The following is a 16,158-nucleotide window of genomic DNA, read 5'->3' as shown; positions in this document are numbered from 1 at the left end:
CCCATGGCCACAAGTGGGTGGGGGGAGACAGCTGGCCACTCATGGCGGGATATTTTTCCATCTGTGGTGGACACAGAGCCACTCGTGGGGGACACACAGCCTTAAGACCATTCTCCTGGGGAGGCAAAGCTATTTCTATACATTGAGCGATAAAGGTAAGCACAGGTCCATGGCTAGGTCATAGGGCACCTTCATACAAATCAGAACAAGTCACCTCATCATCACAATAGACCCATAATTATAACAGATGGCCTTTAACAGAATGAGACCCTTGATTGTACTCTTCCGGAAATTTGCCAAAATGTTAAACTCTTCCATGTCTCTGAATGGGAATGGAGCCCCTCAAAGATGGTGTCTTCATGCAGTAAGAACCTGTCCAACCATGCACATGTGCATGGATGCACACAGAGACACAGGCCAGTTTAGGGCACCCTGCACCCTCCCATCCCATGGTAAAACTACTCAACATCCTGGTACAAGGTTCTATTCCAAGGTTAAGTGTAGGTTTCAAGCAGAGGGGGGAGGGCAGCCATTCCTGGGGCCTCCGGCACCATGGAAGTGGCGGACAACTGACCAATAATCTAGAGGACTGAGCTGAGCTACGCGAGAGTCGGCCAGCAGCACGCAGCAGGAAACAGTCACGGGATAACCCATGTGGGTGCCCCTAGACCGCACACTCCCAGGGCTTGGGTCCTGCCCGTGGACAGCCATTCAGTGGACAAGTATCTACTAAGTGTTGAGCACATGCCAGGCACTGTTCTAAGGGCAGGAGTCCAGTGGTGAACAAGACAGATGCAAGTTCACCTTGCAACCCTTTCTTAAGCCAAAGGACAGAGAAATATCCTTTAAATCTCCATAGCAAAACCTGAGTGAAGAATGGAGGGGTGACTGTGAATATCCCATCCATTCCTAGATACCAAGTTCCCAAAAGAACAATTCAGTGAAGGCTGACATGGTTCCCAGGCCAACTCACAACATTCGGGGACACCTGGAGAGACAGGAAACAGGGTATGCTGGGGGCAACACGGGGGCACCAAAGTCAAGGAAGAGAATCCTACAACAAACTGAGAAACGCAAATGTCCCCCAGAAAGAAAGGCACTTCCATAACTAGACTGGTAGGCTGGGCCGGGCGTTGCTGCTGCTGCTAAGTTGCTTCAGTCGTGTCGGCCTCTAATTTCTAGTTCTCTCCTTTTGAGAAGTGAAAATACCTCGTAAGTTCAAACTCTTAAGATTTTTGAACCGACAACAGACTCAATGCCCAGCCACTCACCCACAAACATGTGTGGAATATTAGGGAAAAAAAAAATACAGCCACAATATTAGGCATTTCTTCCCATCAACAGATGGACTCTAGTTCTGTATGTTTTGAATCAAGGCTTGACCACATGACTTGCTGCGGCCAATAAAATATTAGCGAACAGGACAGAGTAAGAGGCTTGAAAAGTGGCTGAGCACTGGGGCTTGCCTGCCCTTGCTTGCTTTTTCTGGCAACCCTGCAACCACTACAGCAATGAGTCCGTGCTAGCCTGTTGGGGGGGCCACACAAAGGAGAACCAAGGCACCCCAGCCTGCCAACTGCCAGACTGGTGAGTGAGGCCACCCCACACCTTCCAGCCCCAGTCAACCCTCCAGCTGTGACCACACAAACAGGTGCAAAAGAAACCCAGCTGAACTAAGCCCAAAGAGCCAACCCACTGAACCAAGCGTGAATAAACAACTGGTGTTTTAAGCTACAGCACACTAGGTTGGTTTGTTGCACAGCAAAGGCCGACTGATACTCTGTCTTTGGGACGAGACAAGAGCGTTCACAAAAGAGCAGCCACCAGTCCCATATAGGCAAAGACACTGGTGTGCTCACCAAATACATTTCAATACCACAAATTCTACTTTGTTTACTAAAATCCAGCAGTTGGTGGCAGTTCTCTGTCCTTGAAGTTCAAACCAGAACTTAAAAACTCGAGGTACAGGCTAACACATCAACGTCTATCTCCACTTTTAAAATAAAATATAGAGGGCTGCCCAGGTGACTCAGTGGTAAAGAATCCGCCTGCCCAATACAGGAGACACAGGTTTGATCCCTGAGTTGGGAAGATCCCACACGCCTCGGAGCAACTAAGTCCATGTGCCACAACTACTGAGCCTGTGCTCGGAGTCTGGGAGCTGCAAATACCGAGCCCACACGCCGCAACTACTGAAGTCCAGGCTCCTTAGAGCCTGTGCCCTGCAACAAGAGAAGCCACCACAATGAGAAGGCCACGCGCCATGGCGGAGAGTAGCCCCCACTCTTTGCAACTACAGAAGAGCCCGTGCAGCAACAAAGACCCAGCACAGCCAAAAATAGATAAATATTTACAAAATAATACGTGGAACTTGATCCTGGTGATAAAAATGAGCTGCCATTTATGAACATACTTGCTCAATCTGTCAATATTTGACCTTTCATCTTCACCACGTTCTCCACAAGATACCCACCCTGTGCTATAATTACCCGTATTTTGCACATGAGGAAGCTGAGGTTCAAGGAGATTACATCTCTTGCCTCAGCTCCACAGTGGGTTTGGGATGGAGCCAGGATGTAAACCCATTTCTGACCCTACAATTGATTGCTACGCGGGACTGACACCCAGCCCTGTAACAGATTCTCCGTGCACCTCCAGCAAGGTGCTTCTTCTCTGTGAACCTCAGTTTCCTCACATGTAAAATGAAAGAACAGAGCTAACTCAGACGTTCTTATCCTGAAAAGGGATCCAAAAATGAGGTTCAGGATTAACCATGATCTCGTGTAAGTGTGATCCACTCGGTGACCCCATGGACTGTAGCCCGCCAGGCTCCTCTGTCCACAGGATTCTTCAGGCAAGAATACTGGAGTGGGCTGCTATGCCCTTCTCCAGGGGATCTTCCCAACCCAGGGATCGAACCTGCGTCTCCTGCATTGCAGGCAGATTCTTCACTGTTTGATCCACCAGGGAAGCCCATGATCTCATATAACTGTCTGCAAAATCTTTGGGGGTAAACATGTATTGGGGATTATGAGTAGTATTCAGCTTCAGTACAATTCCCAAAGGGGCCTGTGGTCCATTAAGAAACACTTAATGATATATAGTCTTGAAGGCCCTTTCCAGGGTTCAGGTGTCTTTTTCAGTTGAATCAATCAGGACCACAAATGCTAAATAGGCAGAAAGGAAGTGAGCTTTGGCAGCAAAGCATTCGGTATAATTCCATCCATTTGCCAGCAGCTCTGAACAGTGGTCGGTGATAAGTATGGCCCTGGTCTTGATTCCTGGCCACAGGGGCCTGTGACTTTCCATCACACCTGCACCCTCATTGCAGAACTAGACCAGTCCTGGGCTTATCCCCAGCATCATGATGAACCGTGGGTGTTCCTTCATGAGATTTTTGTGCCTACAGCTTTGACCTTCAGTCCCTAACTATCCACATATTGAGAAAGCAGTTATTGATGACAGGAACCACAAGAAGAGCCTACGACAGCTTCTGTCCAGAGCATGCCTTGCCTAATTGTCCAGGAGTCTGGCTCACTGTAGCGGCTCTTGGTCTCAACATTTCCCTCCCTGAGTCATGTCCCTCATAATGTCACTGCCCCAGCTGTTTCTGAACCCCAGCATCAGCCTCAGTCTATACTGTATCAGATCATAGCTCCCTCAGCCTCAGTCTTAGAAAATAGCCTTAAGTTGTTCAGAAGCCATCTTTGCAGCTGAGTATTATCTATAACATGCATTCAAGAATTCCCTCAGAAGTTTGGCAAACTCTACTTCAATTTACAGCCTAGCTTTGTTAGATCAGATCAGATCAGTCGTTCAGTTGTGTCTGGCTCTTTGCGACCCCATGAATCGCAGCATGCCAGGCCTCCCAGTCCATCACCAACTCCTGGAGTTCACTCAGACTCGTGTCCATCGAGTCAGTGATGCCATCCAGCCATCTCATCCTCTGTCATCCCCTTAAGCAGGGTGGAAAAAAAATTGTATTATTTGACAATAATATTTTATTATTATTACAATCTTGTAGAGGGATTCCTGCAGATAATCTGGTGCACATGCTCAGGCCTCACAGGGGAGGGGAAATCAAGGGGAAAAGGTCAGTTCCTCCAAGAGGGATGGCCCTGGGAGAGGAACAGCCCTAGGGGAGGTAGGTGAGAGCAAGGATTCAGCCAGGCAGGATCTCAGGCCAAGAAGAGACCACGAGAAGGGAGGCCCTCAAGAATTCACATCTTAGGGGAGGATGCTGCGTTTCCTGAGGCCACAGGAAAGAGACAGGCACCAACTTTGTCTATGTCTCGGGACCAGAGTGACCTCAGCTGACATCTGGATAACACCTGCTTGAGAGAGGAGCCCAGGTCCTGACCGGAAAGCAGGAGCCCCAGCACAGGGCTGTAAACAGCTTTAGACCGACTCTTTCATAGTAACTAACTCACAGACAGCCACATGGTTCAGCCATGGCTCAGGCTCAGGCAGAGACATTGCATTTACCCACATATACTAACATTCAGTGCGCTTTTAGTATATACCAGATCCTTGACTTTCACTTGTTGTTCAGTCACCAAGTCACGTCTGACTCTTCACAGCCCCATGGACTACAGCACACCAGGCTTCCCTGTTTCACCATCTCCCAGAGTCTGCCCAAGTTCATGTCCATTGCATCGGTTATGCCATCCTGCCATCTCGTCTTTTGTCGCCCTCTTCTGTTTTAGACTGCTTAACACATATTAATTGGTGCATTCCCCTAACAGATCCTTGGGTTAGTACTATCGTCATCCACAGAGCAGTTTCAATGCTCCCTCAGGGCTCTGACCTCACTCAGGATCAAAGCCAAAGTCACCTCCCTGGCCTCACCCTCTCCCACTCCATGCATGCATGGGTGCTAAGTCGCTTCAGTTGTGTCCAACTCTGTGTGACCCCATGGACTGTAGCCTGCCAGTCTCCTCTGTCCATGGGATTCTCCAGGCAAGAATACCAGAGTGGATTGCTATTTCCTTCTCCAGGAGATCTTCCCAACCGAGGGATCGAACCCAGGTGTCTTATGTCTCCTGCACTGGCAGGCAGATTCTTCACAACTAGTGCCACCAGGGAAGCCCTCCCACTCCAGGTATCACTTACTCAGCTCCAAGCACACTGGCCTCACTGCTTCTGGAACATGCCAAGAACCTCCTCCTGGTCTGAGTACTAGCCAGAAACACCTCCCAAAGAGCTGGCAGCCCACTTATCACCTCCTTCGGTTCTTTACGCAAAAGTCACCCTCTCTGGCCACCTAAGCTCAGCTTGCAACCCCCTGTCCAGCTCCCCCTGCCCAGCTCCACACACGACACTTGCCACCATCTGACATACTCTATGTTTTAGTGATTCCTGGTTTTTTGTCTGCCTGCTCCGTAAGGACACTGGATTTGGGTCTGTCTTGTGGTGACTGCAGCCATGAAATTAAAAGACGCTTGCTCCTTGGAAGGAACGTTATGACCAACCTAGATAGCATATTCAAAAGCAGAGACATTACTTTGCCAATAAAGGTCTATCTAGTCAAGGCTATGGTTTTTCCAGTGGTCATGTATGGATGTGAGAGTTGGACTGTGAAGAAAGCTGAGACCAGAAGAATTGATGCTTTTGAACTGTGGTGTTGGAGAAGACTCTTGAGAGTCCCTTGGACTGCAAGGAGATCCAACCAGTCCATTCTGAAGGAGATCGGTCCTGGGTGTTCTTTGGAAGGAATGATGCTAAAGCTGAAACTCCAGTACTTTGGCCACCTCATGCAAAGAGCTGACTCATTGGAAAAGACTCTGATGCTGGGAGGGATTGGGGGCAGGAGGAGAAGGGGACGACAGAGGATGAGATGGCTGGATGGCATCACCAACTTGATGGACGTGAGTCTGAGTGAACTCCGGGAGTTGGTGATAGACAGGGAGGCCTGGCGTGCTGCGATTCATGGGGTCGCAAAGAGTCCGACACGACTGAGCGACTTATCTGATCTGAACTGTGCACTGCCACGCCCTCAATGCCTGGAACAGTGTCTGGCACACAGTAGGCGTTCAGCAAATATTTGGTGAATGCAGAAGAGTTAATGCAAGCAAGCAGTTCTGATACTTGCCCAGCGAGCCCAGCTGCAAGTAGCAGACGCTGGCTTTCAACCCAGGCCGCCCAACTCTGGAGTCACTCGCACTTGTGACCACAGGCACACCCCCTCATTACCCACCTGCACACTGAGGTCCACCCCAGCCTCACCCCCCCAAAACCCCAGCCCCAAGCCCCACATACAGGAACTTGCCGTCGGTCTGGGAGCCCGAGTAGAGTTTGCGCTCAGCCTCCTCGCGCGTCAGGCTGCTGTGGTACCAGGGCATCCGTTCGTGAGCTGTCGTGGCAATAAGCTTCTCCACCTGGGGTGCCTGGCTGATGATGGCTTGCTCCAAGGCCTCGCCCTGGGGAAGGGAGGGTGAAGAAAGTAAGTGTCGTTAAGTGCGCGCCACAGGACCCCTCTTCCATCTCCTGGACACTCCCAACTCAGGCACGCCTAGGACGTAAGTCTTTTAGGCTGATGAGGACAGCCACCCCTCCTCTCATCTCTGTGGTCCCGCTCCCATCCATCCAGGCCCCGCGCACGGGCCACGGCCCAGGCCCCGCCTTCTAATAGGCCCCACTCTCATCTCCCACTTGAAGACCTGACACGGGTAATCAGGCAGTGCAGGCTGTCGAAGACCACAAGCCACTGCCCCTGCCGGCCAACTTACCCCAGGGCACTGCTCCCACCATCCGTTCTTGGACCCCGCTCCCAGCCCAAGCCCAGCTCCCGACCTTGTCCGTTCCGGACTCAGAGCGACCTCAACTTTCCCCGACTACGCTTTGCCTCGGATAAGCACCAAAGCGTCGCTCAGGCCCCTGCCTCCGAGATCTCCTCCCAGGTCCTGCCCCCAACCAGGCCCCACCCCTCTAGCATCTAAAATAGGCGCAGCAAAGCCCAGCGCAGGCTGGCGAAGACTGCAGCTCTCACCAACTCCCATGGCTCCCTCGGCCCCAGGGCCCGCCCTCCTCGGTCCCACCTTCTCAAGGCCCGCCCATCTGGCTCCGCCCCAAGCCCCTCCGCAGCCCCGTCCACCAAAGACCTGCCCCCTCCAGAAACAGCTGCACTCTGGCCAAGCTCCCCCAGGGCCCGCTTCTCGCACCCCGCGCTCTCACCTCCAGCTTCCAAGTCTGGCGCACGTAGTCGCGCACCATGGCGTCGCGAAGGTTGTCAAATACCCCGGGCTGCGGCTCGAGCCCCGACGGCCGGTTGCACGGCTTGCGCAGGTTGCAGGGCAGCCCGTCGGGGTCGCGTGAATAGAACTCGCAGAGCTCAGCCGGGCCGCAGTGCGCCTTTCCTCCCGCGATAGCGTAGGTGCCGTTGAGCTGGCGCTCGATGGGGAAGTGGTGGAAGCGCACTTCGTGCACGAGCGACAGCACATAGCCGCCCAGCGAGCGCAGGCACTGCCGCAGCAGGAAGAGCCCGTCGGCCATGCCCGCCAGCTTCAGGTGCTCCTCGGCCTCGGCGCGCGAGATGCTGCCGTAGAAGAAGGGCAGGTGCGCCGCGGGGTCCGGCATCGCCGCCGCCCTGTGCAGGGTGCGTGGCCTTGCGCCTCTCCAGACCCTGTGGGTTCAAAACGGGATTGAGGGCACGTCAGGGCCTTGGTTTCCCTTCCTGAACCCATCCATTGGACCCAGAGATAGGAGGAGAGACCCCTTGTTAACGGGCATCCGTGCAGCACAGCTGTGTGTGCCAGTCGTGCAGAAACTGATCTGTGCCGGAGTCAACTTGGAAAGGCGCCTTACCCTGCTGGACTCAGACTGGGGAGTCCCAAACCAGCCTTCGACTTTTCAGACCTAGTCCGGAGCACCCAGGCACCCCTCACTGGCCTGCACACACACACGCACCGGGCACATCTATCTCCCAAACACGTGTTGGATTCTTACAGTGTTTCAGGCTGGAGATACGGGTGAATAAGACAGACATGGTCTCTGCCCTCCCCGAGATGACAGTGAGGGAGGGAGGATGCAATAAACAAAGAAGAGACAAAAATAATAATTACAGGTTGAGGTCAGTGTTTTAAAGGAAATAGAGTGAGACCAAGAAAGAAGCCGCTGTAGTCGGGATGGTCACAATCTCTGAGGAGGTAGCATGTGAGCTGAGATCTGAAGGATAAAGAGGATCCCACTTCTCAAAAAGCATCAGGCAGAGGGAACAGCAAGTACAAAGGCCCTGCAGCTGGAACAACCTTTGCTCACCAAAGGAGCTTGACCATTTGCTGCTGGGAGCCAGGGTGAGGAGGCTCGGCATACGCAAAGGCGGGATCAAGCCTCAGGAGTCCCCTTGGAAATTCTAGAGCATCTACCCCCAAAACCAGAGTCTGCCTACTTTCTGCTTTGGACTCTCACCTACACCTCTGACTTTACGGGGGGCTGTCCCCCACTACCTCTCTCTGAAAAAAGAGTTAACTTACAGCTCCAGTTAATAATTCCTGGGTGTGACAGTGTTTCAACCTTACAAACTCCTTTGGAAGTCCTCTAGCCGGCCTGAATAGGTTTTTTTGGCCACATGTGACTGTTCAGAGCCTCCCAACTGTGAGAGGTGTAAGATGTTCTAAACTGTCTAAATACAGATTCCTTTGAGCAGTTAAAAGATTGACTAGAAATTGTATTGGTGAAGGGTTTTTCACTTGTTGGGCCAATGTTTGCTGCTAAGTCTCCATATCCCTTACCTGCTGTGTCCCTGGCAGTGTATTGATTAATATAATTGGTGTAAGTAGTAGCTTTAATGTTTGTAACCTGGGACCCTTGAGTAATTCTTTTTCTTGTTATAGCCCACCACACCTTTGCTCTGTAGGGATGCAACTTTAATGCTTTTGGAGGGTGGTGCCTGACCAATCACCTTTAGAGAAAAATAAGTTTTTGAAGAAAGGGTCTTAAAATGTTAACAGGCCTCCGGGCCAGGAGATGATGCAAATCACCTAAGCTTTTGCATATGATAAGTTTGCAGGGAGAAAGCCTGGCTTACTGCATGACTCTACCCCTTCCCCCATTATCCTCTATGCACAACTTAAGGTATAAAAACGACTTTGGAAAATAAAGTGCGGGCCTTGTTCACCGAAACTTGGTCTCCCCATGTCGTTCTTTCTCTCACCTTCTGGCTGAATTATTCAGCCTCTTTTCTCCACTGAATTTCCTCACTGAGCTATCCTTATTTAACCACTCTTTACGTCCTTAATTAACGTTTAATTAAGCAATTGTTTCCTGATCCTCGCCGATGCCGTCCCAGCTTCGAATTCCCTGGATCCACCGGGGCTGGACCCCGGCAAGTGGCGCCCACAACAGGCTAATTCGAAGGTAGCTACCTCAGAAAAAGTGTTGAGAAAGTGTTGAATTTATGGGACTGATAGGCCCGCACCCAGGGTGTCCCACTGTAGGACAGACAGGGCGAGTAATGGTGGGAAGTGTTAAAGGGGTTTGAGAGAAAACCCAGTTTTTATTGAAAGTGTCAAAGTGGTTTGAGAGAAAACCCGGTTTCTAGAGTTAAAAGGTTGAAATAAACCCGATCTTTGAAAACTAAACCTAAATATTCTGCTATACTTAATTTTCTGACATGGATAACACTGAATCAAATGAAAGACAGCTCTTTATAGGAGTAATTTTGCAGTTATTAAGTAAGAGGAATCAAAGTTAAAAAATCTACCATTCAATCATTTTTTTCATTTGTACAAGAATAGTGTCCTTGGTTTCCAGAAGAGGGTACTGTTAATTTAGATACTTGGGTGAAGGTAAAAAAACAACTAAACACTTATCCTATAAATATGATTAAAAATGTTCTGGACCCCCGTCATGAGGCTGTTGGATAGCCTATGGGAGAGGCTATAGCGGTGGATGGTAGTGGGTCTCCACCTTCTGCGCAGATCATATTTTCTGCCATTGACGAAGAAAAGGGAGACTGTGCTCTACCTCCGGAGGAAGGAGAGGGCTTACAGGACGCTGTGGCCTGGCGCCCTGGTGAGCCCCCTCCCCCTCTACACAAACCTTTAAAAATTTAGCCAACAATTTCTGATTTAAGGCGACTACCCCACCTCTGCTTGCACCTCCCAGGGCCTAGGAATTCCCCAGTTTACATCCAAAGCCTCCCAGAGCATTGCCTAAGGCTGAAAAAGATTAAAAAAAAATTTTTTTTTTCTTTTAAACAAAGGAGCTTTTAAAGAATACACAATATACAGAGCCTGCTCCTTGCAGAAAAACCCCTCAGGGGGGCCCACCCAAGCAAAAAAAAAAAAAGAAAAAAGGAAAGAAAAATAATCGTAATAGAAAAAGATTCTACAAATAAAAAGTGTTTCTCTTATGACCAAGCAGAACGGTAAGGGGATTTAGCAACAGTATTAACCCCTGCTGGTTGCTCCGATTCCAATGGGAGTGGCTGACCCCTACCTGAGGGCATTGTAGGACTTGTGCTAGGGCGTAGCTTGCTTTCTTTTCAAGGAATTTCGGTGGTGCATAGTGTAGTAGATTCTGATTATATTGAGAAATTAAAGTTTTTGACCTTGCTGCCTACTAAAACTGTGCAAATTAATAAAGGTCTAAGAGTAACACAGCTTTTGCTTTTACCTTATCAGACAGGAAAAAACTTGACTTCTCAAGCTAAGAGCTATAGAGCATTTAGATCTAGTGATCTAGCTTTTTGGGTACAGGAAATTACAGCTTCTAGGCCTTTAAAAATTTTTTTTTAATTCAAGAAAATAAAGTGTCAGGGCTATTAGACACAGGAACAGACGTCTCTTAACATTGCTGGGAAAGACTGGCCCAGCTCCTGGCCAACACATATTACTGAAAATGAGTTGGTGGGATAAGAGAAAGTGGTATGCGGGGTGGGAATGCTGTAGAGAAAAAGGTGAGGGAGAGTTTAAAACCTTGAAGAGTAGTGAGTTCCCCGTTGCTGGAAATATTCAAGCAAAGATTAGATGGTTGCTTGTCATCTAAAAAGCTATAGACCAGATTTAGGTTATAAAACAATAACTGGAGAAGCTTATAAAGATGTTGTGCAACACCTCTTTACTTGCTTCTCATATTTAGGTCTGCCAAAAGTTTTGAAAATTGATAATGCCCCTTTGAAGCTGCGGAGAGATTGTTTACTAACTTTAAATGATTTCCGAAAAGTATTAGGGGACATTAATTGGATATGCCCACATTTATAACTGACTACTGCAGATTTAAAGCCTTTGTTTGATTGCTTAAAAAGCGATCCTAATTCCAGTTCTAAGAGAACGTTGACTAATGAGACAGAGTAGGCTCTTGTTAAAGTAGATGAGACTTTAAATGATCAGTTAATTAGGATTAATATTACCAAAAGATGAGATTAAATTATTATTGCCATAAAACATACACCTACAGGGTGATTGTGTCAAAAAGGCCCATTGGTCCCATCTACCAGTGACCCCAAGAAAAATACTTTTATCTTATCCCAGCTTGGTGGCACAGTTAATTATAAAAGGAGGAAAAAAGAAGTGTGGAACTTTTTAGAAAAGAAGTAGCAAATATAATAATTCCATTCAATAAGGATCAACTACAAGTCTTTTACAAAATAGTGATGATTGGCAAGTTGCCCTGATACATTTCAGGGGTCAAATTTTGTTTCATTTGCCCTCAAGCCCCCACGGTAGTTAAAAGTTCAAAAATGTTAGATTGGCAGTTTGAGGATACCTGTGGAACATTCCAACCCTATGTAGTTCCTACGTTCCCCTTTACCCTATGGGGGAGGGACGTGCTGTCTCAAATAAGAGATACTCAGAGAAGGGTTTTCTCAATTTCTTAGTTGTCAACAGGCGGTACAATTAACAATACTTTATATATTGTTATAAATACATAGTATAAATATATTTGCCTAATTACAGTTTGCCTAATTAAGTATGGGTATAAATAAAATATAATAAAGGTATACCTAATTCTATTTATAGATCTATACTTAATTTGTATATAAATTAATATGTATACTATATATGCATATTATATATATACTGTATAATTAAATATGTATTGCAGTAATATAATGTGTGTGTGGCTGATATTAATTGGTATGGATTGATGTGCTGTGATGATATATGTTCTATATACTGTATAATTATATTATATATGTGTGACAAGTATTATTGCAGTACATTGGTTTGTTTTGGTTGGTATTAGCTGTGTATGTGTTGTATTGCTGTAATATATATTAATTAATATATTAATTATAAAGATTAGTTCAAGTATATTGATTTATATATATTATATGTCAATAAGTTTATACTTGTTGCCATGTATAAATACATATATAAATACATTTTGCATTTAGGTATATATGTATACCAAAATGAGATAAGGAGGCTATACATTTATTATTTAAATTTATACAGAGACCTAAACTAAACATTAGACCTAAATTAACATATCCCTAAATTTATGTTGTTAAAATGTAAATTTTAAAACTTTAAAAAATTAAATTGACAACTGCTTGACAATTCCTTTGCCATAAAACCCCCATAGGTGTAATTGGGGTAGCCAGACAAAAAATTGGTTTTATTGCAAAACGGCCCCCTAAAGTGGGTCCATCTTCCCTCTCAAACCAAAAAAAAAGTAGCGGCTTCTTATCCAGAATTGATAGCTACTTTGATATTAAAGGAAAAAAGCAGAGCATTGAATTATTTGGTAAAGAGCCATCAGAAATTTTAATTCCATATAATAAAGAACAACTTGATGCTCTTCTAATGTTCGAGGATTGGCAGATTGCCATAGGAAATTATTGTGGTCAAATTTTGCATCATTTACCCTCGCATGTTTTGCTTAATTTTATGTCCAAACATCCAGTTATTTTTCCTGTCAGATGCAGTCTCCTATTCCAAATGCTCAGATAGCCTTTACTGATGGGTCAGCAAACGGTAAAGCCTCCATAGTTACTAAAAATCACCAAAAGGTTTTAGAAACACAGGAAACTTCAGCTCAAAGAGCTGAAATAACAGCAGTCATAGAGGATTTTGATATGTTTGCAGATGAGGAATTTAACCTTTATTCTGATTCTCAATATGTAGTCAAGCTGTTTCCACATATTGAATCTGCAGTTTTGCCTGAAAATAAAACTACCATATTTCATTTGTTAACTAAATTACAGCAACAAATTTGGAAAAGAAATAAAATATTTTTCATTGGACACATTTGGGCTCATTCTGGATTGCCCAGCCCTTTAAATGCCTTTAATGATTTGGCTGACTTGTTAACCAGAAATACAGTGGCTACTGTGATGGAGGAGGCCAGAGCCTCTCGCTTACTTCATCATCAAAATGCTACTGCCTTAAGATATCAATTCCAAATTCCCAGACTGCTCAAGAGATTGTGCATTCTTGCCTACACTGCCCCACTGTTTATAGTAGTCTACCTATGGGAGTTAATCCTCGGGGTCTCAAACCTAACGTACTCTGGCAAACGGATGTAACTCACGTCTCTTCATTTGGAAAACTGCCCTTTGTTCATGTAATTGTAGATACCTTTTCTCACGTTATTATTGCAACTGCTCGTACCGGAGAGGCAGTTAAAGATGTGATACAACATCTCTTTACTTGTTTTTCATATTTGGGCCTGCCAAAAGCTCTGAAAACTGACAATGCTCCTGCTTACACTTCTAAGTCTTTTCAGGAATTTTGTATAAAGTTTCAAATTAAACATAATACTGTCATCCCTTATAATCCCCAGCGACAGGCCATTGTTGAAAGAGCGCATCAAACATTAAAAATCCAAATTCAAAAACTAAAAGAAGGGGAGTTTAAGTATAGCTCTCCCCATCAAATCTTGCAACGTGCTCTTTTCGTAATAAATATTCTAAATACTGATCTGGCCAGAACTACTGCAATGCTATGTCATTGGTGCCTGGAGCAATTAAATGCAAAGCCATTAGTCAAATGGAAGGACCTCCTCTCAGGACAATGGAAGGGTCCTGACCCATTATTAACTAGCGGTCGAGGATGTGCTTTTTTTTTCCACAGGACGCAGATTCTCCAATTTAGATCCGGGACAGGCTGATTCGCCATGTTGCAGTCCCCCAGACATCCAGTTCCCCCATTGCTTGGATCATAAAAGAGGAGGGGCACTCCTCTGCACAGAACAGCCGCGCGTCGGGAGCCGGGCCGGACCAGCCTGGCTGCCGGGGCCCAGCGCACAGCGCTCGCAGCCGATAGCCCCGCCAGCGTCTGTCTGCTTGGCCTTACTGTCTGTCTGTCCGGCTTGGCCGCTGCTGAGCCCGAGGCCGGTTCAGCGAGGGAGCAGGGGCGGCGCCCGCCGACAGGGGAGGCAAGATAAACATCGAGATCCCGGCGAGACTGACAGGGCTGCTGCAGTGCGAACTCCAGCCAAAAAATAATTCTACTTATTCTGTTTTGGCTTGTCTACCCTCTCCTTATGTTTTTCTCTTTACCAACGATTCTGGAAAACTTAATGTACATATGACTTTCACTGGTGGACCCAATGTAGTAACTTGTGAACAATGTATGCTCTCATCTTGTTTAAACCCTCGATATGTTTGCTTCTTTGTAGTGTTACAACGTCCACCTTATCTTATGATGTAACCACTTATTGATATGATAATTTTGGTCTTGCTGTATTACAACAACTACAGGATTTAATGCGATCGCGATGGTTTGTGGGCCTACTTATTTTAGGAATATCAGCTTTAATAGCAGCAATTAGTTCTGTTACTGTGGCAGCAATATCATTGACTCAACAAGTGCATACTGCTCAATATGTTGATACCATGTCTAAAAGTGTTTCTTTAACTCTAGCAACCCAGGAAGCTATAGATAGGAAATTAGAGCTGAGGGTAGATGCCTTAGAGGAGGCAATAATGCATACTGGGACTGAGTTACAGGCTTTAAAAGTGAAAATGGCTCTGTCTTGCCACGCTGATTACCGGTGGATATGCGTGACATCTTTAAAGGTAAACGAGACAGATTACGAATGGGAAAAAAATCAAAAATCATATCTCAGGTGTTTGGAACAGCTCTGACATTGGCCTGGACTTAGGGAAACTTCATAATCAAATACAGACCCTGGAACACTCTCGACTGGATTTTACCGCCGCTGGAGCACCTAATGACTTTTTTCACACTTTCTCTAACTTCATTTCAGGAAAAAACATTCTGTGTAATATCCTTGGTTATGTCGCTGCTGGCGCTTTAATTTTGCTTCTCATAATCATTCTTCCTTGTATTGTCAGGATTCTTCGGCAGAACATTCAGAAGCTCGCGACTGAGCTGCATCTGGCTGTTTTAAGAAAATAAAAAAAGCGGAGATGCCGGGAGCCAGTGTGAGGAGCTCCACCCGTGGCAAAGGTCATGAGGCAGGAGGCTCGGCATACGCAAAGGCGGGATCGAGCCTCGGGAGTCCCCCTGGAAGTTCTCGAGCATCTACCCCCAAAACCAGAGTCTGCCTACTTTCTGCTTTGGACTCTCAACTACACCTCTGACTTTACAGGGGGCTGTCCCCCACTACCTCTCTCTGAAAAAAGAGTTAACTTACAGCTCCAGTTAATAATTCCTGGGTGTGACAGTGTTTCAACCTACAAACTCCTTTGGAAGTCCTCTAGGCGGCCTGAATAGGTTTTTCCGGCCACATGTGATTGTTCAGAGCCTCCCAACTGTGAGAGGCATAAGATGTTCTAAACTGTATAAATACAGACTCCTTTGAGCAGTTAAAAGATTGATTAGAAATTGTATTGGTGAAGGGTTTTTCACTTGTTGGGCCAATATTTGCTGCTAAGTCTCCATATCCCTTACCTACCGTGTCCCTGGCAGTGTATTGATTACTGTAATTCGTGTAAGTAGTAGCTTTATTGTTTGTAACCTTGGACCCTTGAGTTAATTCTTTTTCTTGTTCTAGCCCACCACACCTTTGCCCTGTAGGAATGCAACTTTATCTAATGCTTTTGGAGGGTGGCGCCTGACTAATCACCTTTAGAGAAAAATAAGTTTTTGAAGAAAGGGTCTTAAAATGTTAACAGGCCTCCGGGCCAGGAGATGATGCAAATCACCTAAGCTTTTGCATATGATAAGTTTGCAGGAAGAAAGCCTGGCTTGCTGCATGACTCTACCCCTCCCCCCATTATCCTCTATGCACAACTTAAGGTATAAA

General features: G+C 46.4%; 1 protein-coding gene across 3 annotated transcripts in view; it reads right to left on the bottom strand.

The window, feature by feature from the left end:
- Window positions 1–16,158, bottom strand: part of LOC113900941 (tyrosine-protein kinase ZAP-70) — a 39,895-nt gene that overhangs the window by 11,994 nt on the left and 11,743 nt on the right. Inside the window, exons 2-3 of one of the 3 annotated variants that reach the window (XM_027554629.1) lie at window positions 7,174–7,621; window positions 6,259–6,419 (exon numbers count right to left, since the gene is read on the bottom strand). In XM_027554629.1, coding sequence (XP_027410430.1) covers window positions 6,259–6,419; window positions 7,174–7,575 — 563 coding nt within the window. In that variant the 5' untranslated portion in view covers window positions 7,576–7,621. Of the gene's footprint in view, window positions 1–6,258; window positions 6,420–6,728; window positions 6,913–6,988; window positions 7,009–7,173; window positions 7,622–16,158 lie in introns of those variants that run through there. The other 2 variants (XM_027554631.1, XM_027554630.1) reach the window with 2 other exon arrangements.

This window comes from Bos indicus x Bos taurus, chromosome 11 (genome assembly GCF_003369695.1).
Source record: "Bos indicus x Bos taurus breed Angus x Brahman F1 hybrid chromosome 11, Bos_hybrid_MaternalHap_v2.0, whole genome shotgun sequence".
NCBI classification, from domain to species: Eukaryota; Metazoa; Chordata; class Mammalia; order Artiodactyla; family Bovidae; genus Bos; species Bos indicus x Bos taurus.
Note: the sequence above shows the minus strand (reverse complement) of the source record. Positions and strands in the feature narration are given on the sequence as shown.